At 38.7% G+C, this 24,848-nt stretch overlaps 1 protein-coding gene across 1 annotated transcript in view; it reads right to left on the reverse strand.

Annotated features, from left to right (window-relative positions):
- KIAA1328 (KIAA1328 ortholog) overlaps positions 1-23,757 on the reverse strand; it is a 264,749-nt gene extending 240,992 nt beyond the window's left edge. Inside the window, exon 1 of the mRNA XM_055559339.1 lies at positions 23,636-23,757. Coding sequence (XP_055415314.1) covers positions 23,636-23,680 — 45 coding nt within the window. The 5' untranslated portion in view covers positions 23,681-23,757. The remainder of the gene's footprint in view (positions 1-23,635) is intronic.
- Positions 23,758-24,848: the final 1,091 nt, after the last annotated feature.

The raw sequence follows: 24,848 nt of genomic DNA on the forward strand, positions 1-24,848 counted from the left end.
AGTTTCTCTGCATGAGTAGGAAGACTGACGGGAAGGTGGAAAGAAGAGCCTGAGAGAGGGATCAGAACTTGAAAAGCATCTAGATATTTCAAAGGAAATAAGGAGAAGTCAAATAATGAAAGGGGAAAAGAGAGAGAGAAACAGGAAGAAATAATGAACAGTAATGAAGAAAGTTTAGTAAGGGACCAGAGAGATGATACAATAAAAGGAAATGCAATGGCCACAACAATTATTGACATGAGCTGACAGCTACATAGATATGGCTTTAGAAAAGAGGCGAGTGAACTGGATGAATCTTCACAGCTCTTCTCAGTCACCTGTGACTTCTGCACAAACCCTCCTCTATTGCCCTAGTTTTTGTGATGGTCATGTATTTTCTGCCTGCAGTTAATTATTTGGAGATGTCATCTAACAGTCTCATGACTTGTTTACGTACTTTTCTTCTTACTGTTCTTTCTTCCTTTACACAGCCATCTTGTATCTCAGCTTTACTTTTTATGTTGTGATGTTCTCAGAAGGTTCATTCATGCATTCCCTGCCCAGTCACTTAACACAAAGCACTTGTCATTATCTGAAATTCCAAAAATTTAATTTTTTTCTTTTGTTGAACTGTCTTTGAGATTATAAGGACCTTGAGGGTAGGATGTATACCCAGAGAACTCAGAACAGTGAGCACATAGTAGATGCTCCACAAACATTTGCCAAATAATTTCATCTTTACCTACTGTTTCACTTATCTTTCTCTCATATAAGAAAATTAATCTTTCTCTCATATAAGAAAATTAATCTTTATAGACATAAACATTAAAATCTCTAATCAGACAGTGAGCATTATTACTATAACTACAGGATTAATCAAATAATGAACTAAGGCTCAAAAATCACATTAATATTAAAAAAAAGCAACAAAGAGGCTAGCAAACTTTCAAAAAAGTCAATAATTAAGGGAATAAATAACTTAATATTTATTTAATAATAAAAACTGTAACAATCAGGTGGCAAAAGTATTTGAAATTTAATTCAGCTAAAAGGCACCTGAAAGATTAAGTTATAAGAAGGTTTGACTCCATAAACAGAAGCAATCAAACATCATATTTTAGTATTTACCTGCACAGTGTCTGTCAAATTGGTTTGTCAGTAATATCCGATATATGAACATCAGTATTCCCATACAAAATGTGTGGAAGTATATTTAGGACTTCTTCCAGGGTGTGCATGCTAAGTTGCTTCAGTCGTGTGCAACTCTCTGTGCCCCTATGGACCATAGCCCGCCAGGCTCCTCTGTCCATGGGATTCTCCAGGCAAAAACACTTGAGTGAGTTGCCATGTCCTCCTCCAGGGGATTTTCCCAACCCAGGGATTGAACCCATGTCTCTTAGTCTCCTTAGGTGGGTTCTTTACCACTTGGGAAGCCCTTCCAGCTTAGAAAGGCTCTTTGATCAAAAGCTTAGGTTGAAAGAGTTCAGACTGATATTTAAAAGATATAAGAATGATATTAATGTAGTATTAAAGACTGGTCTAGATCCCATTCCATTTCTTATCTCAGCATGTTGATATTAACTCTGCAAAATCAAGTGCTACCAACATAGCTACTTATACATACAACAGAAGTGTCTCTACATTAAGGCTTTCTTTTGCATGAGTAAACATGCAGTCACACTTTGGCTGAGACTATTTTTATTTGTCAAAATCACAAACATAAAATTTAGCATCTTAACCATTTCAAATCTACGTACAGTAATGTTAACCATATACACTGCTATATAACAGATCTCTAGAACTTTTTCATCCTGTAAAAGTAAAACTCTATATTCATTGAAAAGTAAATCCCCTTTCCCCCTTCCCAGCCCCTGGCACCCACCATTCCACTTTCTGTTTTTAAGAATTTCACTATTTTAGAAACCTCATAAAAGTAGAATCATGAAGTACCGAGACAATCTGTTGAATACTAGATTCCCTTTCCTAGCACATGATGGTGTGTTCCAGGTGGCACAGTCTTAGAGCCAAAGTCCATTTGAAATAAATGAACAACACAATAGCCTTCTGAGATCTAGGACGGGGAATGAATGTCAAATAAAGAGTCAAATATAAGGACACACATTACTGGCTCCAAAAAGAGTGATCATGAACCTAAATTTGTTCAATGCATTTTAACCACTGTATCCCAATCATACTTAATGTAGCGAACACACAAAGTTAATGTTATTATCAGTTTAAACACTTTTCAGATTTAATTTCAAATCTATAATCTTACTAGTATAAAACATATTTCTTCAAGTCAAAAATCAGACAATAATGTCTAGACTGCACTTTTCAATAGATTTTCTGGTTTGAAAAAATATTTGTGGAATATGCAAGTATATATAAAACTGTACACCTAAACTATCAATTATCACTGTGAATTGAAACAATTAACATTAAGACAATAAGAAATATATGTCTATAATACTGACTTGGCTTTCAACTAGCATGGTCTTGTAGTATGTCACCAAATAATTATTTATTATTTTTATATTCAGCCTGATTTGAAGATTTGGAGTAGGCACCCATGATTTTTAATGGAGTATACGGAGGTTGATCCTTTCTCTCGCACTGGTAACAACTGGTCTATAATACTTTGTGTAGGTGTCCAAGTAAATAACAAAAAGGCAATGATAATAACAGGTAAAATATACAGCAAACTAAAATATTTAAAACCTGGTAAGAATAATTCATTCCACAGACTGGTCAGCTACCATGACAGCATCTTCAACACAAAATTCATACACAGTTGACCTTTGACAAATATGGATTTGAGCTACATAGGTCCACTTCTACATGGATTTTTTTCAATAACTATACTGGAAAAAAATGTTTGAGAATTGCAACAATTTGAAAAAACAGGAAACACATAGCCTAGAAATACAAAAAAAAAATTAAGAAAAAGGTATGTCATGAATGCATAAAATATATGTAGATATTAGTTTATCATTCACTTCCATGAAATATACATGTCTATCACAAAATATTAAAATTTACCACAATTTTATCAAATTAAAAAAATTTGATTTGATAAAAAAATTGATAAAATTTATCAAAATACACAAACATACTGTATAGGGCACTATTCACAGTTGAGAGAAATGTAAACAATTGTAAAGGTTCAGTTTTAAATCATAACTGCATAAATGAACTGTATATGCTGTATTACTGCAATAATTTCACAGTCACCTCCTAATGCTATTGCAATGTGCTCAAGTGTTGCAAGTATGAGTGTCTGCTTAAAACACCATGTGATGCTCATCATCTCTGCATGAGCAGTTTGTCTCTCCAGTAAACTGTGGAACTTTTAGTAAAAAAGTGATCTCTTGTGGTTCTCATGTATTTTTCATCGTGTTTAGTGCAATACTGTAAACCTTGAATAACTCCGTGGGACCCATACAAAATGCTACTAATGATGCCAGAAGTGGTCCCAAGAAGCAGAGAAAAGTCATGACACTACCAGAAAAAGTTGAATTGCTTGATATGCACCTTAAATTGAGGTCTGCAGCTGTGGCTACCCACCATTATAGGATAAATGAATCTAGCGTTAAGGATCATTGTAAAAAAGAAAAAGGAAATTTGTAAAGCCATTGCTACAGCTATTCCAGCAGACGCAAAAACCTCATGCTTTTTGTGAAATACCTTTTTATCTCATACTGAAAATGCAGCTTTTATGTAGTTGCAGGATGGTTATAAGAAAGGCATACCAATAGACTCTAAGATGATTTTTTAAAAAGAACTCATTATATGACAACTTTAAGCAAAAGGAAGGTGAAAGATCTAAAACTGGAGAATTTAATGACAGCAAAGGATGGTTTGATAACTTTAGAAAGACGGTTGGTGTGAAAAATGTCAAGATAACAGGAGAAGCAGCTTCTATCATCGAAAAGGGAGCAGATGAGCTCCCAGATGCCATTAAAGAAATCATTGCAGAGAAAGGATATCTGCCTGAGCAGGTTTCTAATGCAGATGAATGTGCCCTATTCTAGAAAAAAAAAAGCCAGAAAAGACATCTATTAGTAAGGAAGAAAAGCGAGCACCTGGAGTTAAGGCAGGAAGGAAAAAGCTAACACTATTGTTTTGTGCAGATGGTAGTGCCGTGTTTGATCAAGACTGCACTTATCTACAAAGGTGCTAACTCCTGGGCCTTGAAGAGAAAGGATAAACACCTGCTGCCATCTTTAGGGTACACCACAAGAAGACCTGGATGAGAACTCTTTTCTAGACTGGTTCCACTGATGCTTTGTCCCTGATGTCAGGAAGTATCTTGCCAGTAATGGACTGCCTTTTAAAGTTCTTTGGATGTTGGACAATGCCTCTGGCCACCCAGAACCCTAAAAGTTCAACAGTGAAGCCACTGAAGCAGTCTATTTGCCCCCAAACACAGGTGAACATTTCTAATTCAGTCTCTAGACCAAGAGGTCATAAGGACCTTTAGGGCTCATCCCACACAGTACTCTATGAAAAGGCTTGTCAAGACTATGGAAGTGAACCCTGATAGAAGACTATGAAAGTCTAGAAGGATTACCCCATTGAAGATGCCATCAATGTTACAGAAAAAGTCCTGAAAGTCATCAGGCCTCCAATAGTAAATTCCTGCTGGAGAAAACTGTTCAGATGTTGTGCATGATTTCATAGGATTATGACAGAGCCAGTCAAGAAAATCATGAAAGAGATTTTGGATATCAGGGGGAAAAAGGTGGGGATGAATGGTTTTAAGACAAAGATCTTGGAAAAACTCAATAACAGACACTGCACCAGAGGGATTAACAGAAGACAATTTGATAAATATCAGTTGTGTCAGAACCAGAGGGTGAGTAAGAAGATATAGAAGAAACAGTGTCAGAAAACAGATTGCATTAGACAATCTGGCAGAAGGGTTCAAATTATTCAAGACAGTTTTTAACTTATTTTATGACATGGACCATTCTGATACTCAGGCACTGAAATGAATGCAAACAGTCGAAGAATTAGTACTGTATAAGAACATTTTTAGAGAAATGAAAAAGCAAAAAAGTCAGACAGAAATTAGGATATAATTCCTTAAAGTTATACTGAGTCTGCCTGCTTCTCCTGCCTCCCCTTCCACCTCCTCCATCTTTTCCACCTCCACCACCTGAGACAGCAGGACCAACCCCTCCACCTCAGCCTAGTCAACAGGAAGACGACAAGGGTGAACACCTTTATGATGATCCACTTTCACTTAATGAATAGTAAATAATCATCAGAGTTAATAAACAAAGTAATCTGGGGTGTGTGTGTGTGTTTGCTCATGTGAAAATCAAATAATTGTTCAGTGAGCACTGTGTGAGACCTTTTTGGGTCATCATCGCAATCCCCTAAGTTTTCATCATACAGAATATCATGTGCAAGACATGTGTTGGATAGCCTTTCCTCACATAGGCATAAGGTGAGTGATATTTAGCATAAAATTAATAATGTGTCAATTTTCTCACAATCTTATAATTTTGCTTTCATGGAATTATATTACTGTCTCTCATAATTTGAGAAACTGTATATCAGTCTATTATCATAGGTAAATTTTTTTTTAAGTAACAATGTTTTTAATATTGTATTATGAAGATGACTGTAATACTGTATGCTATAAGAATTTTGTTTGACAATGATTCATTCATCGGTGTATAGATTCAGCTACCACAAAGCAATCACTAACAACTACACTGCTGCTACTGCTGCTGCTAAGTTGCTTCAGTCGTGTCCAACTCTGTGCGACCCCATAGACGGCAGCCCACCAGGCTCCGCTGTCCCTGGGATTCTCCAGGCAAGAAGACTGGAGTGGGTTGCCATTTCCTTCTCCAATGCATGAAAGTGAAAAGTGAAAGTGAAGTCGCTCAGCCGTGTCCGACTCTTAGCGACCCTATGGACTGCAGCCCACCAGGCTCCTCCATCCATGGGATTTTCCAGGCAAGAGTACTGGAGTGGGGTGCCATTAGACTACCATAAACAATCACACTGTTGCTTCTTCATTAAAAATGGATGACTTATTAAACCTGATCAATTTCTTTTTCACATCATCTTTTCATTTTGATGTCCAGTGCTAGTGTTTATATATATGTAACATCTACAGTGTTTTGTATTATATAAGACAATGCTGATATAGGAACTGAATGATAGCCAATTCATCTTGTAAACAGACATAAACTTACAGTATTGATATTACAGTACTATAAATGTACTTTCTCTTCTTAAGATTTCATCAATAGTATTTTCTTTTCTCTAGCTTCCTTTGTTATAAGAATAAAGTATATAACAAATATAACATACAAAATATGTGCTATTCAGCTGTTTATGCTATCAGTTAAGGATCAACAGTGGGCCATTATTAGCAGTTAAGTTTTTTGGGGAGTCAAAATTTATATGCAGATTTTCAACCTTGTAGGGGTTTAGCACAGTTTGCAACCAAACAAACTTGGGACCAGAATGTAGAGAGTAGGATGTAGCCAGGCTGGAGTGGCCCTGCCCTGGTTTAAACTCTGCTCCAGCCTAACAAGGAAAAACCAGCTGATGTGGGGTCTCTGCCTTTAAGTTCTGCTATGACTCGAATAAAATTTTTAAAAAATCTAATTTTCACATTGTTCAGGGGTCAATTGTGCTTAAATATCAGAGAAATCAAGTATCTAGAAAACAGAAAATAAAGATATAAATTTCCATAAAACAAAGCAGAATCTTAACTAAAATAAGTATGTCCTATGAACTTAACCAATTTCCAGATCCTCAAATCCCACTGTGGCATACCATTTGCTTAATTTCTCCCGTGGCAGGCAGCTTCTCTGACGGCCCCCGTGATCACAGCCTGTCTCCTGCGGCTTGTGCCCTTGTGTGTGAACATCGCCCCTGCACGCAGGCAGGACCTGTGACTTGCTTCTGTTACAGCAAAGGTGATAAAATGTCACCCCTACAATTAGGTTATATAAACAGGAACTTCTGTCTTGCTAGTAGATGCTAGTGCCTTCTTGGCTTACCTGTTTTGATGAAACCAACAGCCACACTGGAGAGGTCTACATGACAAGGAACTGAGGTTGGCCTCCAGCCAAGAGTCGGGTAGGAACTGAGGCCTGCAGTTCAATAGCCCACAAGGAACGGATTCTTTGCAACTACATGTGAGCGTGGGAAGTGGATCCTCCCCCAGGCTGTCAACACCTTTATTGTAGTCTACAGGAGACCTGAAGCAAAGGAACCAGCCAAGACTTGACTGGAATTCTGACCCACAGAAACTGTGTGATAATAAGTGTGTTTTAAGCTGCTATCTTTTGAAGTAATTTGTTACAGAGAATAGATTACTAAAACATCATCTTTAAGGCAGGTGTATCTGATAGTCTGGTTACATTAATTAAATGACATTAAATATGTAAAACTAAATTGCCTAAAATATAGATGTTATATGGTTAGCTCTGCTCACTTGTGGTATTCCAATCAATAGTTCAGAGAACACAGTTTGTTTAGAATATAAAACAAATCTTGGTAGCAAATAACTTCAGAGAAACTTAAACTGTGTACTTTACTTTCACTGTATGTTTTAAATTAACAGACTTTTAAAGAGCAGTTTTAGACTTAAAAATTGAGCAGATAATTCTCATTTATTCCCTCACCTCTCCTCATGGTTTCCCTGATTTTTTAACATCTTCCATTAGCGCAAGAAATTTGCTACAATTTTAAAAATTTTATTTACTTATTTGGCTGTACCAGCTCTTAGTTGTGGCATGTGGGATCTAATTCCCTGACCAGGGATTGAACCTGGGTCCCCTGCATTGGGAGCAAGGAGTTTTAGTCACTGGACCACCAGGGAAGTTCCATGAATTTGTTATAATTTATTAGCCAATTTGATGAATTATTATTACCTAAAGTCCATACAATCAACAGTGTACATTAGTATTCACTCTTTGTGTCTCTGTGTTACACAGCTCTATGGATTTTGACAAATGTTTTGGTTATAAGCCCCACCTTCTGTCTCCCTGACTGCAGGCAACTATGGATCATTTTACTGTCCGCATGGTTTTGCCTTTTCACTATTCCTAGGGTTCTGATCTGTCACAGTGATAGAGCTTACTCTTTCCAGACCAGATAATATATAATGAGTCGGGGACAGTAAGTGTGAATAAGTATTCATGCTTCTCATGTTCCCCATTAGAGCTGAGAATTCTCATGATCTTTATTAGAGTTATCCTCATTTACATTGAGCTAATTCTTCTGCATTTTGATAAAGCATTACTTTCTTTGGTCAGTCTCTCTCACATTCTTTATATCATCTATTTTGCTACAATAAATACAAGTTTAAATCATCAAATTTTAAGTTTACTTTCTGGGTAAAGGACATTATAATAGCAGACAAGCTGAAATTCTATGTACTGGGCTTAAGAATATATCTGCTTGATAGTGGTGGGAGACACAGAAATTGGCTTTCTAATTGTTTGCTTAGCTCAATCCCCATAGTGACACAAAAATTCAATAGGCATAGTCATCTTAGGATTCAAAGCACATAGCACAGTATGCTACATGCAGACCACACAGGCTTGCCTGCACCCACGACCTTTGCTATCATGATTCACGCCACAGGACCACATTTTAAATAAATCTATGTCAAAATAAATCCTACAAACACTTTTAATATTAATTTCCCTTAAACCAAAAATCTTTGCAACATAACTGATATTATACCAGATTTATTAGCTTCACCCATCTGTCAAGGGTAGTATTTCTTATTCTGTTTCCTTGGCTATCAAAAGTATATATTTTATTGACTAGCATTGTTTACTGACTTAAGGGTACAGCTGTTAAAGTGATCTGGCAATCAATCCTACAAGCACAGTGAATTTACCAGCAAGATATCCAGACATTTCAAAATGGTCTTAATATTATGGTTCCAAAAAGCAAAGCTTTAGGCACTATTTTAGAATCTCTTGATTTTTGTAGTTACTTGAATACTAGCACATTCACTGGTTTTTGTTTTTTTTCTTATTAAGGACGTCACATACCATAAAAGTAATACTTTATTCTTCTTAATTAAAGAAAGTACTTCTGGTTACTATTAATTACATAAGACTAATTGAAACACTGTGATCAATATTGAAGTTCAGGTGGTCATTGTAATGTGCATAAAAAACACTGCACCTGAAGAACAAAATCTGACACTGAGAAAATATGACGTTAGGTTTCAAAAAAGGTGTCTTCAATGTTCGAATAATGTTAAAGTTAATTTTTCTACACGGTGTGAAGGGTTTAAATTCACCTTTTCTGCACATGTCCAATTGTCCTAGTGATGCCTGTTGAAAAGATTATTTTATACCCATTGGATTGTGCTGGCACCTTTGTTGAAAATCAAGCGACCATAACTGCTAGAGTTTATTTCCAAATCCACAATTCTGTACCATTGATCTAAGTGTCCATCATTATGGCAGTACTACATTCTTGGATACTGAAGTTTTCTATTTCTGTATAACAAATTACCACAAACAGAAATTTACAATAAAACAAATTTACTACCTCACAGTTCTATGGGTCAGCAGTTCAAGCAAGTTTGACTAGGTTCTTTGCTTAACTTCTCACAAGACTGAAATCAAGGTGTCAGCTAGGCTATGCTCTAACTGGAAAAATCTGATGAAGAACCTGCTTCCAAGCCCAGGTTGTAACAGAATACAGTTCCTTGTGGTGGGAAGACTTAAGTCACTATTTTCTTGCTATTGGTCAGAGACAATTCTCAGCTTCTAATCCTTTCAATCTTCAACGCCAGCAATGGTATGCTAAATACCATTCTTAGGCTTCAAACCTCTCTGACCTTCATTTTTGCTCCTGGCTAGGGAAAACCCTCATTTTTCTCATGTAATCAGGTTAAGCGCACCTAGATAATCTCCTTTTTACTATAACACCCCCAAAAGATGTCCTTTTCATTATAGGGACTGGAATGCAAAAGTAGAAAGTCAAGAAACACCTGGAGTAACAGGCAAATTTGGCCCTGGAGTACAGAATGAAGCAGGGCAAAGGCTAATAAGAGTTTTGCCAAGAGAACGCACTGGTCATAGCAAATACCCTCTTCAAACAACACAAGAGAAGACTTTACACATGGACATCACTAGATGGTCAACACTGAAATCAGACTGATTACAGTCTTTGCAGCCAAAGTTGGAGAAGCTCTATACAGTCAGCAAAAACAAGACCAGGAGCAGACTGTGGCTTAGATCATGAACACCTTATTGCAAATTCAGACCTAAACTGAAGAAAGTAGGGAAAACCACTAGACCATTCAGGTATGACCTAAATCAAATCCTTTATGATTATACAGTGGAAGTGACAAATAGATTTAAGGGACTAGATCTGATAGAGTGCCTGATGAACTATGGATGGAGGTTTGTGATATTGTACAGGAAACAGGAATCAAGACCATCTCCAAGAAAAAGGAATGCAAAAAAGCAAAATGGCTGTTTGAGAAGGCCTTACAAATAGCTGTGAAAAGAAGAGAAGTGAAAAGCAAAGGAAAAGGAAAGATATTCCCATTTGAATGCAGAGTTTCAAAGAATAGTAAGGAGAGATAAGAAAGCCTTCCTCAGCGGTCAATGCAAAGAAATAGAGGAAAACAATAGAATGGGAAAGACCAAAGATGTCTTCAAGAAAATTAGAGATACCAAGGGAACATTTCATGCAAAGATGGGCTCAATAAAGGACAGAAACGGTAGGGACCTGACAGAAGCAGAAGATATTAAGAAGAGGTGGCAAGAATACAGAGAAGAACTGTACAAAAAAGATCTTCATGACCCAGATAAACACGATGGTGTGACCACTCACCTAGAGCCAGACATCCTGGAATGTGAAGTCAAGTGGGCCTTAGAAAGCATCACTACGAACAAAGCTAGTGGAGGTGATGGAATTCCAGTTGAGCTATTTCAAATCCTAAAAGATGATGCTGTGAAAGGGTTGCACTCAATATGCCAGCAAATTTGGAAACACTCAGCAGTGGCCACAGGACTGGAAAAGGCCAGTTTTCATTCCAATCCCAGAGAAAGGCAATGCCAAAGAATGCTCTAACTACCACACAATTGCACTCATCTCACACACTAGTCAAGTAATGCTCAAAATTCTCCAAGCCAGGCTTCAGCAATACGTGAACTATGAACTTCCAGATGTTCAAGCTGGATTTAGAAAATGCAGAGGAACCAGAGATCAAATTGCCAACATCCGCTGGATCATCGAAAAAGCAAGAGAGTTTCAGAAAAACATCTATTTCTGCTTGACTATGCCAAAGCCTTTGACTGTGTCGATCACAATAAACTGTGGAAAATTCTGAAGGAGATGGGAATACCAGACCGCTTGATCTGCCTCTTGAGAAACCAGTATGCAGGTCAGGAAGCAACAGTTAAAACTGGACATGGAACAACAGACTGGTTCCAAATAGGAAAAGGAGTATGTCAAAGCTGTATATTGTCCCCTGCTTATTTAACTCATATGAGAAATGCTGGGCTGGAGGAAGCACAAGCTGGAATCAAGATTACTAGGAGAAATATCATAACCTCAGATACGCAGATGACACCGCCCTTATAGCAGCAAGTGAAGAAGAATTAAATAACCTCTTGATAAAGGTGAAAGAGGAGAGTGAAAAAGTTGGCTTAAAGCTCAGAAAACTAAGATCATGGCATCTGGTCCCATTACTTCATGGGAAATAGATGGGGAAACAGTGGAAACACTGGCTGACTTTATTTTTGGGGGCTCCAAAATCACTGCAGATGGTGACTGCAGCCATGAAATTAAAAGACGCTTACTCCTTGGAAGGAAAGTTATGACCAACCTAGATAGCATATTCAAAAGCAGAGACATTTCTTTGTCAACTTAGGTCCATCTAGCAAAGGCTATGGTTTTTGCAGTAGTCATTTATGAATGTAAGAGTTGGACTATAAAGAAAGCTGAGCACTGAAGAATTGATGCTTTTGAACTGTGGTGTTGGAGAAGACTCTTGAGAGTCCCTTGGACTGCAAGGAGATCCAACCAGTCCATCCTAAAGTAGATCAGTCCTGGTTGTTCACTGGAAGCACCGATGTTGAAGCTGAAACTCCAATACTCCACCTGATGGGAAGAGCTGGCTCATTTGAGAAGATGCTGATACTGGGAAAAATTGAGGGCAGGAGGAGAAGGGGACGACAGAGGATGAGATGGTTGAATGGCATCACCGACTCAATGGACATGGATTTGGATAGACTCCAGCAGTTGGTGATGGACAGAGAGGCCTGGCATGCTGTGGTTCATGGGGTCGCAAAGAGTTGGATACGACTGAGCAACCGAACTGAACTGAATAACATGGGAGTGAAACCATGTCATCAGGGGTCAAAAGACATGCAAATCAAGTTAAAATTGTATCTACATACTGTACCTTTAGAGTAAAGATTCAAGTTAGAAACAGTGATCTTATACTTTGCTGTTCTTTCAGAAATTATTTCTATTAGTGTCCCTTTGCATTTCCATATTAATTTTTGGATCATCTTATCAATTTCTGTGAAAAGGAAAAATGCTGGAGTTTGCAACAAACCTGTAAACAAATTTGTGGAAAATTACAATCTTAATAGCACTGAGTCTACAATCCATGAACATGGAATAGTATCTTAGATATTTAATTTCTCTTAGCAATGCTTTATTATTTTCAGTGTTTTATTGCACTTCTTTCTTAAATACATACATTTTTAATTGTTCATTGATAGTAAATAGAAATAGACTTGCATAGTGATCTTATATCCTGCAAACCAGCTAAACTGATTTATTCTATCAGTTTGTGTGGTGTGTGTGTCTGGATTTCTTAAGATTTTCTACATATAAGATTATGCTGTCAACGAATAAAGACGGTCTTATTCCAGTAATACAGAGAAAATTTCCAACAGAGCTTCCTTCTGTATTCTTCCCTTCATGCAAGTACACACATATACATACACAAAAAGTCTTATATCTTATAAGCTCAACAATACAGTTTTATAATTGTTGTTCTATTCAGGTGGATTTTATGTTGTCTATTTAAGAAAAGAAAGATATATAATTACTTTTACCAGTGTTCTATTTCTTTATGTGAATTTGAGTTACTGTCTATGTCCTTTTTTTTCATCTGAACAGACTTCTATTAGTATTTATTGTAAGGCAGGTAAGCCAGCAATAAATTCTCTCTGTCTTTATTTATTTAGGAATTTCTTATTGTCACTTTCATCGTTGAAGGATAGTTTTGCTTGATTGCCAGTTTTTTTTCCCCTTCAGCTCTTTGAATATGCCATCCCACTGCCTCTTTCTTCTACTGTTTCTGATGAGAAGTTAGCTGTTAATCACATCTTTTTTTCTATCTACAAATCTTTTATTCCATGAAGAATTCTGTAGTCATTTGAGTCAAACATGTAACAGATATCTAAAGAGCATGACATTTTTGATTTGGCTTCTTTGTCTGTTAGAAGTGTGGTGACACTTCTGGACTGCCAAGAAAATCTGGGCTTATATAACAAACTCAAAAGTATCTTAGTATACACAGAAATAAAATAAACATTACGTATTAAAATACATAAGTAAATCAGATAGAAGGTACTAGAAGAAGAAGAATGGTAAGGAGCTTTATTAGTGCATGCCTATGTGTGGTAGTTAAACAAAAAATTTTAACCAAAAGAATATATGAAAATAATCACAGTATAGGAAGTTGTCTCAAGACATTGTGGTCCAAAGTGCTACCAAACTCTTTAACAAACTACAGAGACAACAGTAATAGAAACACAGAAACAATTAAACATGCACTCAGCAGTGATTTATCTTTATTATGGTTCAGATTCTGTCTAGTCCATGATGCAGACCTAAATGGAGAAATACAGAACAAGTAATCATGGGAAAAATGGAAAAATTTCTATAAAAGGCCTTTTACCAGATCAGAACAACAGAGATTCATTAATATCCACTGCCCATGGCTAAAAAGTAATGGAGATTTTATCCATTTGGTAGAAAAGGGAGAAATCTCAAGATGATTCCAAATCCACCTTTTAATATCCACTTGGCAAAAAAATGAAGAGTTGAGAAAAACAGTAAGTCAATCCTGCATAGGGACATTTTCAAACTACAGTGGGAAAAGCTATTCAACATGCACCCTAGGTTTTAATATAAAGAGTTCTGTAGAAATACTATACCATTCCTGGAATGATACAGCTTATCAAATAAGATTAAAATAGGGGACTTCCCTAGTGGTCCAGTGCCTAAGACTCCATGCTCCTGATGCAAGGGGCTTGGGTTGGAACCTTGGTAAGAGAACTAGATCCCACATGCCACAACTAAAGGTCCCACCTGCTGCAACTAAGACTCAGCACATTCAAATTAATAAAAATAAAATAGAAGTTATAAGCATCATAGTTTAAGGTGACATTAAGTTCAAATTCACAGAAAAGGAAATTAACACTCACCTGTGATAAGAAGAGCTATAATCTAAAATGTACACTGACCAAAACTATGGTTACTGGATCCTCCCATGTCCAAGAACCAAGGTCATATTTTTTAAGTACTGTTTCTTAAGGATCAGGAAATGGAGTAGCAGACACACATCAGTGAGGTGTCTCAGTCTAAATAGAGTAAGTGAAACATCTTTCTAGATTCCACAGTGAAGAATTTGTAAGGCTGAACAAATTATAAGATGAATGGAGAATGTAAATTCATCTTTGAGGCAAAGCAAGAAAGAGGACTGGGGAAAAGCAAGGAAAAAATTTACTTTGTAAATAGAGCAACTTCTTTTCAACCAAATGGCAAAAAAGAAAACCATAAGCTAGGGCGTTCTTCATAAGAACTGCAGATTTAATAAAACTATACACAAAATCTATAATAAGCAACTTGAGCCACATAGCAACCAACACAAAGAAGAAACTGAACAAGTCCCTTAAAGTCAAATGAATGTCTCATGAAAAATGAATTGCTGAATCTCCATCACAAAATCTAAAGATGAGTTTAAAAAAACCCTACTTTGAGAACAAATAAAATTTTACATCTACCTAACATTATGGCTACTCACAGAAAAATCAAACAGTGTTTCCCACCATCTGTAGTAGATTTGTGCTCTGGTATTCAAAAAACTGGATTTCAGATTAAGATCCAAAAGTGGGTTAGTTGTAGAAACAAGGGCATTTAAAGCAAATTTTCTATATATCTATATTTTAGCTATCTCAAGTTTTTCTTGTCTTTCTCTCAAGAAAATACAGAGTTAAGTTGTTTCGGTTCATATCTTGATTTCCCAGGGCTTCCCAGGGGGCTCAGTATTAAAGATTCTGCCTGCCAAGCAGGAAACATGAGTTCAATTCCTGGCTTGGGAAGATCCCTTAGAGAAGGAAATGGCAACTCTCTCCAGTATTCTTGCCTGGGAAATCCCACAGACAGAGGAGCCTGGTGGGCTTCAGTGCATGGGGTTGCAAAGAGTCAGACAGGATTTAGCAACTAAACAGCAGTTGCTTGATTTCCCAACTTGCTACCTAGATGACTTGGACAAATCTCTTCCTCTGCCTCGGGCTTCTCCTCTGTAAAATAACTTCATTGGGCTACTGAGGGACTAAATGTTTTAATGTACGTTAAGAGCCAAGAACAGTACCAGTACATAGTATGTATCACATTAAATTTTGTTAAATAAAATTAAATATTAAGCCAAAATATATCAGTCTCTGAGTGTACAAAAACCAACAGGATGCTTGTTTTCAAAAAAGCTTGGTGAAAGAGATGGATGAATGAACAGTGATTACAAAAGAATAAGAAGATGTCCATTAGTTTCACCCAGGTTCCTAGATGTCGAGTGAGAAAGTGCTTACTTTGGTTTAGCTAAAAGAAGACTGTCACAAAGAACAAGGCAGGTAATATAGGTGACAACTGCCACATAGTGTTCAAAAGGAAACTTATTTTCCCCCTTCAGGTTCAAATAGTAGCGCCTACAGTTCAGTTCAGTTCAGTTTAGTCGCTCAGTCATGTCCGACTCTTTGCGACCCCATGAATCACAGCACACCAGGCCTCCCTGTCCATCACCAACTTCCGGAGTTCACTCAGACTCACGTCCATCGAGTCAGTGATGCCATCCAGCCATCTCATCCTCTGTCGTCCCCTTCTCCTCCTGCCCCCAATCCCTCCCAGCATCAGAGTCTTTTCCAATGAGTCAACTCTTCACATCAGGTGGCCAAAGTACTGGAGTTTCAGCTTTAGCATCAGTCCTTCCAAAGAAATCCCAGGGTTGATCTCCTCCAGAATGGACTGGTTGGATCTCCTTGCAGTCCAAGGGACTCTCAAGAGTCTTCTCCAACATCACAGTTCAAAAGCATCAATTCTTTGGTGCTCAGCCTTCTTCAGAGTCCAACTCTCACATCCATACATAACCACAGGAAAAACCATAGCCTTGACTAGACGGACCTTTGTTGGCAAAGTAATGTCTCTGCTTTTCAATATGCTATCTAGGTTGGTCATAACTTTCCTTCCACATCGTAAGCATCTTTTAATTTCATGGCTGCAGTCACCATCTGCAGTGATTTTGGAGCCCCAAAAAATAGTCTGACACTGTTTCCACTGTTTCCCCATCTATTTCTCATGAAGTGATGGGACCAGATGCCATGATCTTCGTTTTCTGAATGTTGAGTTTTAAGCCAACTTTTTTACTCTCCTCTTTCACTTTCATCAAGAGGCTTTATATAGTTCTTCTTCATTTTCTGCCATAAGGGTGGTGTCATCTGCATATCTGAGGTTATTGATATTTCTCCCAGCAATCTTGATTCTAGCTTGAGCTTCCTCCAGCCCAGCATTTCTGATGATGTATCTGCATATAAGCTAAATAAGCAGGGTGACAATATACAGCTTTGGCATACTCCTTTTCCTATTTGGAACCAGTCTATTGTTTCATGTCCAGTTCTAACTGTTGCTTCCTGACCTGCATATAGGTTTGTCAAGAGGCAGGTCAGGTGGTCTGGTATTCCCATCTCTTTCAGAATTTTCCACAGTTGATTGTGATCCACACAGTCAAAGGCTTTGGCATAGTCAATAAAGCAGAAATAGATGTTTTTCTGGAACTCTCTTGCTTTTTCCATGATCCAGCGGATGTTGGCAATTTGGTCTCTGGTTCCTCTGCATTTTCTAAAACCAGCTTGAACATCTGGAAGTTCATGGTTCACATATTGCTGAAGCCTGGCTTGGAGAATTTTGAGCATTACTGTACTAGCGTGTGAGATGAGTGCAATTGTGTGAGTAGTTTGAACATTCTTTGGCATTGCCTTTCTTTGGGATTGGAATGAATACTGGCCTTTTCCAGTCCTGTGGCCACTGCTGAGTGTTTCCAAATTTGCTGGCATATTGAGTGCAACCCTTTCACAGCATCATCTTTTAGGATTTGAAATAGCTCAACTGGAATTCCATCACCTCCACTAGCTTTGTTCGTAGTGATGCTTTCTAAGGCCCACTTGACTTCACATTCCAGGATGTCTGGCTCTAGGTGAGTGGTCACACCATCGTGTTTATCTGTGTCATGAAGATCTTTTTTGTACACTTCTTCTGTGTATTCTTGCCACCTCTTTTTTTTTTAATTTTTTAATTTAATTTTTTAATTTTATTTATTAACTTTACAATATTGTATTGGTTTTGCCATATATCAACATGAATCTGCCACAGGTATACACGTGTTCCCCATCCTGAACCATCCTCCCTCCTCCCTTCCCATACCATCCCTCTGGGTAGTCCCAGTGCAGCAGTCCCAAGCATCCAGTATCATGCATTGAACCTGGACTGGCGACTCGTTTCATATATGATATTATACATGTTTCAATGCCATTCTCCCAAATCATCCCACCCTCTCCTTCTCCCACAGAGTCCAAAAGACTGTTCTATACATCTGTGTCTCTTTTGCTGTCTTGCATACAGGGTTATTGTTACCATCTTTCTAAATTCCATATATATGCATTAGTATACTGTATTGGTGTTTTTCTTTCTGGCTTACTTCACTCTGTATAATAGGCTCCAGTTTCATCCACCTCATTAGAACTGATTCAAATGTATTCTTTTTAATGGCTGAGTAATACTCCATTGTGTATATGTACCACAGCTTTCTTATCCATTCATCTGCTGATGGATATCTAGGTTGCTTCCATGTCCTGGCTATTATAAACAGTGCTGCGATGAACATTGGGGTACATGTGTCTCTTTCAATTCTGGTTTCCTCAGTGTGTATGCCCAGCAGTGGGATTGCTGGGTCATAAGGCAGTTCTATTTCCAGTTTTTTAAGGCATCTCCACACTGTTCTCCATAGTGGCTGTACTAGTTTGCATTCCCAGCAACAGTGTAAGAGGGTTCCCTTTTCTCCATACCCTCTCCAGCATTTATTGCTTGTAGACTTTTAGATTGCAGCCATTCTGACTGGTGTGAAATCTTGCCACCTCTTCTTAATATCTTTTGCTTTTCCATACCATTTCTGTCCTTCATCGAGCCCATCTTTGCATGAAATGTTCCCTTGGTATCTCTAATTTTCTTGAAGAGATCTCTAGTCTTTCCCATTCTGTTGTTTTCCTCTATTTATTTGCATTGATCACTGAGGAAGGCTTTCTTATCTCTCCTTGCTATTGTTTGGAACTCTGCATTCAGATGCTTATATCTTTCCTTTTCTCCTTTGCTTTTCGCTTCTCTTCTTTTCACAGCTATTTGTAAGGCCTCCCCAGACAGCCATTTTGCTTTTTTGCATTTCTTTTCCATGGGGATGGTCTTGATCCCTGTCTCCTGTACAATGTCACCTACCTCAGTTCATAGTTCATCAAGCACTCTATCAGATCTAGTCCCTTAAATCTATTTGTCACTTCCACTGTATAATCATAAGGGATTTGATTTAGGTCATACCTGAATGGTCTAGTGGTTTTCCCTACTTTCTTCAATTTCAGTCTGAATTTGGCACTAAGGAGTTCATGATCTGAGCCACAGTCAGCTCCTGGTCTTGTTTTTGTTGACTATATAGAGCTTCTCCATCTTTGGCTGCAAAGAATATAATCAATCTGATTTTGGTGTTGACTATCTGGTGATGTCCATGTATAGAGTCTTCTCTTGTGTTGTTGGAAGAGGGTGTTTGCTATGACCAGTGCATTTTCTTGGCAAAACTCTATTAGTCTTTGCCCTGCTTCATTCTGTATTCCAAGGCCAAATTTGCCTGTTACTCCAGGTGTTTCTTGAATTCCTACTTTTGTATTCTAGTCCCCTATAATGAAAAGGACATCTTTTTTGGGTGTTAGTTCTAAAAGATCTTGTAGGTCTTCATAGAACTGTTCAACTTCAGCTTCTTCAGCGTTACTGGTTGGGGCATAGACTTGGATTACTGTGATATTGAATGGTTTGCCTTGGAAACGAACAGAGATCATTCTGTTGTTTTTGACACTGCATCCAAGTACTGCATTTTGAACTCTTTTGTTGACCATGATGGCTACTCCATTTCTTCTGAGGGATTCCTGTCCACAGGAGTAGATGTAATGGTCATCTGAGTTAAATTCACCCATTCCAGTCCATTTTAGTTCGCTGATTCTTAGAAAGTTGACGTTCATTCTTGCCATCTCTTGTTTGACCACTTCCAATTTGCTTTGATTCATAGACCTGACATTCCAGGTTCCTATGCAATATTGCTCTTTACAGCATCAGACCTTGCTTCTATCACCAGTCACATCCACAACTGGGTATTGTTTTTGCTTTGGCTCCTTCCCTCATTCTTTCTGGAGTTATTTCTCCACTGATCTCCAGTAGCATACTGGGCACCTACTGACCTGAGGAGTTCCTCTTTCAGTATCCCATCATTTTGCCTTTTCATACTGTTCATGGGGTTCTCAAGGCAAGAATACTGAAGTGGTTTGCCATTCCCTTCTCCAGCAGACCACATTCTGTCAGACCTCTCCACCATGACCCGCCCGTCTTGGGTGGCCCCACGGACATGGCTTAGTTTCATCGAGTTAGACAAGGCTGTGGTCCTAGTGTGATTAGATTGAATAGTTTTCTGTGAGTATGGTTTCAGTGTGTCTGCCCTCTGATGCCCTGTTGTAACACCTACCATCTTACTTGGGTTTCTCTTACCTTGGGCATGGGGTATCTCTTCACGGCTGCTCCAGCAAAGTGCAGCCGCTGCTCCTTACCTTGGACGAGGCGTATATCCTCACCGCCATCCCTTCTGACCTTGAATGCGGAATAGCTCCTCTAGGCCCTCCTGCACCCGCACACCCACCGCTCCTTGGAGGTGGGGTTGCTCCTCCCGGCCGCTGCCCCTAACCTGGGATGCTAGGTAGCTCCTCTAGGCTGCCGCCCCTAACCTGGGACATGGGGTAGCTCCTCCTGGCCACTGCCCCTGACCTCGGACATGGGGTAGCTCCTCTCGGCTGTTCCTGCGCCGTCGCAGCCTGGCACTCTTGGCTGCTGCCCCTGACCTTGGATGTGGGGTAACTCCTCTTGGCCGCCTCCTCTTGGGCATGGGGTCCTCCTGGCTTCTGTCCCTGACCTTGGACGTGGGGTAGCCGCCGGCACTAAATGCGCCAGTCGCAGCCGCCCGCGCTAAATGCGCCAGTCGCAGCCGCCCGCGCTAAATGCACTTGTAGAGCCTACAAGTGGCCTTAATTTCATTCAAATAGTAGAGGCTAGAAGTGGTATGACCACCAGGAACTTCCTGAAATCATGATTTTAAATTTTTCTCATGATAAAGTTAAAATGAAAATTCAAAAGTATCTCCTTTTGAGAATATACTTTCTCCATACCCTTGACCAACAATTTATAATATTTGTTATTTTTTTTAAGTTTTGCTCCTCAAGTTTAAGGTTAAGTAAGACAGGCAGTGTTAACTATGGCTGGCTGCTAGGGAAACGTCTAAGAGTCACTAGTTTAAACATAAAACACTATTCCTTGAGGAAGTTTTACTCCCTCCCGCCTCATTTTCAGTTCACTTCAGTTCAGTTCAGTCACTCAGCCTTGTCAACTCTTTGTGACCCCATGGACTGCAGCATTCCAGGCTTCCGTGTCCATCACCAACTCCTAGAGCTTGCTCAAACTCATGTCCATTGAGTCCAGGATGCTATCCAACCATCTCATCCTCTGTCGTCCCCTTCTCCTCCTGCTTTCAATCTTGCCCAGCATCAGGGTCTTTTCAAATGAGTCAGCTCTTCACATCAGGTGGCCAAATTATTGGGAGTCTCAGCTTTAGCATCAGTCCTTCCAGTGAATATTCAAGACTGATTTCCTTTGGGATTGGCTGGTTTGATCTCCTTGCAGTCCAAGGGACTCTCAAGAGTCTCCTCCAACACCACCGTTCAAAACCATCAATTCTTCAGTGCTCAGTTTTCTTTATAGTCCAACTCTCACATCCATACATGACTACTGGAAAAACCATAGCCTTGATGGAAAAACCATAGCCTTGACTAGATGGACCTTTGTCAGCAAAGTAATGTCTCTGCTTTTTAATATGCTGTCTAGGTTGGTCATAGCTTTTCTTCCAAGAAGCAAGTGTCTTTTAATTTCATGGCTGCAGTAACCATCTGCAGTGATTTTGGAGCCCAGGAAAATAAAGTCTGTCATTGTTGCCATTGTTTCCTCATCTATTTTCCTTGAGGTGATGGGACCGGATGCCATGATCTTCGTTTTCTGAATGTTGAGTTTTAAGCCGGCTTTTTCACTCTCCTCTTTTTAGAAGTAGATAGAAAAAGGACTGGGCCTCCTTAATCTAGATGTCTTTAGAGTCCCCTAATGACTATTTCTTGACTCTCAGTCTCTATCCTTGTGTGTGTGTGTTAGTCACTTAGTGATGTCCGACTCTTTGTGACTGCACGGTCTGTATCCCATGAGGTTCCTCTATCCATGGGATTCTCCAGGCAAGAATACTGGAGTGAGTTGCCATTTCCTTCTCCAGTCTCTATCCTTAACTACTGGCAATTGAAAAGTCCCTCTGCCTTTCCTCCAATACTCTGGTCAGTGTTTCTGTGCCTTGTAACACCCATCATGGAGAGGGAGGGAGTGGAAATGCAAAAGCAGAGCTCAGAAATCTTAACTTCATGCTATAGTTTTCCCTAGCCCACTCATGAGAGCAATAGACAAGGGCCACCTTAAAATACACCTGCCCTTTTGCAAAGTGGCAAAACAAATCCAGACAAACAAGATTAGCTGCTACCTTCTCTGCCTCATTTTATAGCCTAAGTTTTCAGAAAACAGAACCAAAGAAAATTTTTCAAAAGTTAGAATACAAATAAACCACTCATACTTGGGTTGTTTCTTATAAATATTATAGACTTCAAAAAAAGGGTGGGTATATTAAAAGTCTAAGATATACCACCTTCCAGCAAAATTATTATTCTTTCTTTTTACTGCCTCCTAGGTGGTGCTAGTGGTAAAGAACCTGCCTGCCAAAGCAGGGGAAGTACGAGATGCAGGTTCAATCCCTGGGTTGGGAAGATCTCCTGGAGAAGGAAATGGCAACCCACTCCAGTATTCTTGCCTAGAGAATCCCATGGACAGAGGAGCCTGGCAGGCTACAGTCCATAGCGGTCGCAAAAAGTTGGACACAACTCAAGTGACTCAGCACACAGGCAGGCATGTCAAAACTTGAGGTTCAAAACTGGAGTTTTCTTGACCAAAACTGTTAACCCATCTGATACAGGTGTCTTTAGGTTGAATAAAACTTAGAAGGGTTACAGAAAACCACTCAGGACTTGTTACTACTCAAAGGGAAAGTATAATCCTTGCAATCAATATAGAACCTGAACCTGTACAATTTAACAGAAAAGACAGGATAATCCTTCTGAAAGTTGTCCATCCATGCATAAATGGAAAATGAACCTGGGTAATGAAGAATTAGTACTAAAGTAGCTGTGCTCAACCTACTGAACCATAACCAGGATGGAATCTAATCTGATAATGGGTACATTATCAATGTCTTAATACTAATATGAGTGACTTTGACCCTACTATACATATAGCTTTTTTCCTGCAGTGTTTCAATACAAAGGGTATCCTTATCCATTTGAAGATTTAAATTCATTTGGATGTGAAAAAGACATCCAATGTCAGTTGCTAGAGAGAAAGAAGTAGATTTTCAGAGCTTGTTTCACATCACAGCTGGCAGGGTTCTGAACTTTCATTTAATTATGTAATATATACTATTTGATGATATGTATACAAACGCTAATACACAAACACTCATATATACTTATGTGATTAATAAGTATATACAAACACTAAATCACATTAACTATTCCAGTTTCTCTAATTAAAGCTTTTACCAGTCACCAAGACACTTTTATTATTCTAAACTCTGAACATAAATTAGAAGAGGTTTATGAGTAAAAAAGAGCCCACCTGATTGTTACTAAGTAACAGAACACGGGGTTTTCTTTATCACTCCTGCAGTGCTTCCATACAACCAGGAGCTGCCCTCCTGATGCAGAGCCTGGTCAAGGAATCATTCCTGACCTCCGGGCCCCAGAACAGGCGAGGAAAAGAAAACAGGGAAGTAGATTAAACCAACTCAATCACACACTGTAATTGCACGTCTAAAGACAATGTATACAGTGAGACAATTAAAGTAAAAGGCCAAATGACTCTTCTGACATCTGGTTGATCCATTAAAAAACAAGGTAAGAAGTAAGACACTTACCTGTTGTTCCTGCATTTTAGCCGCACCAAGTTCTGAGACAGACATAGTGAGCTTCTCCTGCTGTTCTGATAGATACTTCTGATAGAGACTTAGAAGTTCTTGGCATTCTTTATATTGTAGCTGAAGAGGTGAGATTGCAAATTAAGGGAAAAAACTGATAAATGGATTTAAACTGCATCCAGCAGGGTAGTATTTCAGATTTCAACAAACAAAACAGAAGCAGAAACGCAACCATAGTTGGTGAGAGTGCAGGTAAGTATGGTCATCAGATGAACACAGCACATGTATCCCCTCTCAAAATCATGAAACAATATTTCAGAGAGTGACAATGTTCATCCCATTTAAATATTTCTTTCCCAAATCTTTAAATTTGAATAAATAAGAACAAATGCAAACATATGCAAAGAAAAGTTGGACCCCCACCTCACATCATAAATAAAACTAACTGAAAATGGATTACTGACCTAAATGTAATAGCTAAAACTATAAGTTTCATAAAAGCAACATTTTTGTGACCTTGGATTAGGCAATGTCACCTAAAAGCACAGCAACAAAGAATAAATAAATTGGAGTTCAAATTTTAAAACTTTGTGCTTCAAAGGACACTATTAGGAAATTGAAGAGACAACATCTAGAATCATAGAAAATATCTGCAAATCATCATGGGGTCACAAAGAGTTGGACACGACTGAGTGACTGAACTGAACTGAACAAATGGTAAAGGTCTGGTATCCATAAATATGAAGATGTTATGTGTATGTGCACGCTAAGTTGCTTCAGTCATGTCCAAGTTTTTGTGACCCCATGAACTCTAGCCTGCCAGGTTCCTCTGTCCATGGGATTCTCCAAGCCTAGAATACTGGAGTGGGTTGCCATGCCCTCCTCTAGGGGATCTTCCTGAACCAGGGATGGAACCTGTATCTCTTATGTCTCCTGCATTGTCAGGTGGTTCTTTACCACTAGTGCCACCTGGGAAGCCCATGAAGGTGTTACATAACTCAACAATAAAAAACTATCACCTAATTAAAAATGGGCAAAGGACTTTGACATTTCCCAAAAGAAAATACACAAATGTCTAAGCAGTGTAAGTAAAGATGCTTTACATTATTAGCCATTAACCACAAGGAAATGCAAATCAAAACCATACTGAGATACCACTTTGCATTTGCTAGGATGGCTATCATCAAAAAGACTGACAATAACAAGTGCTGGC

The sequence above is a fragment of the Bubalus kerabau genome, chromosome 21, assembly GCF_029407905.1.
Source record: "Bubalus kerabau isolate K-KA32 ecotype Philippines breed swamp buffalo chromosome 21, PCC_UOA_SB_1v2, whole genome shotgun sequence".
NCBI lineage: Eukaryota > Metazoa > Chordata > Mammalia > Artiodactyla > Bovidae > Bubalus > Bubalus kerabau.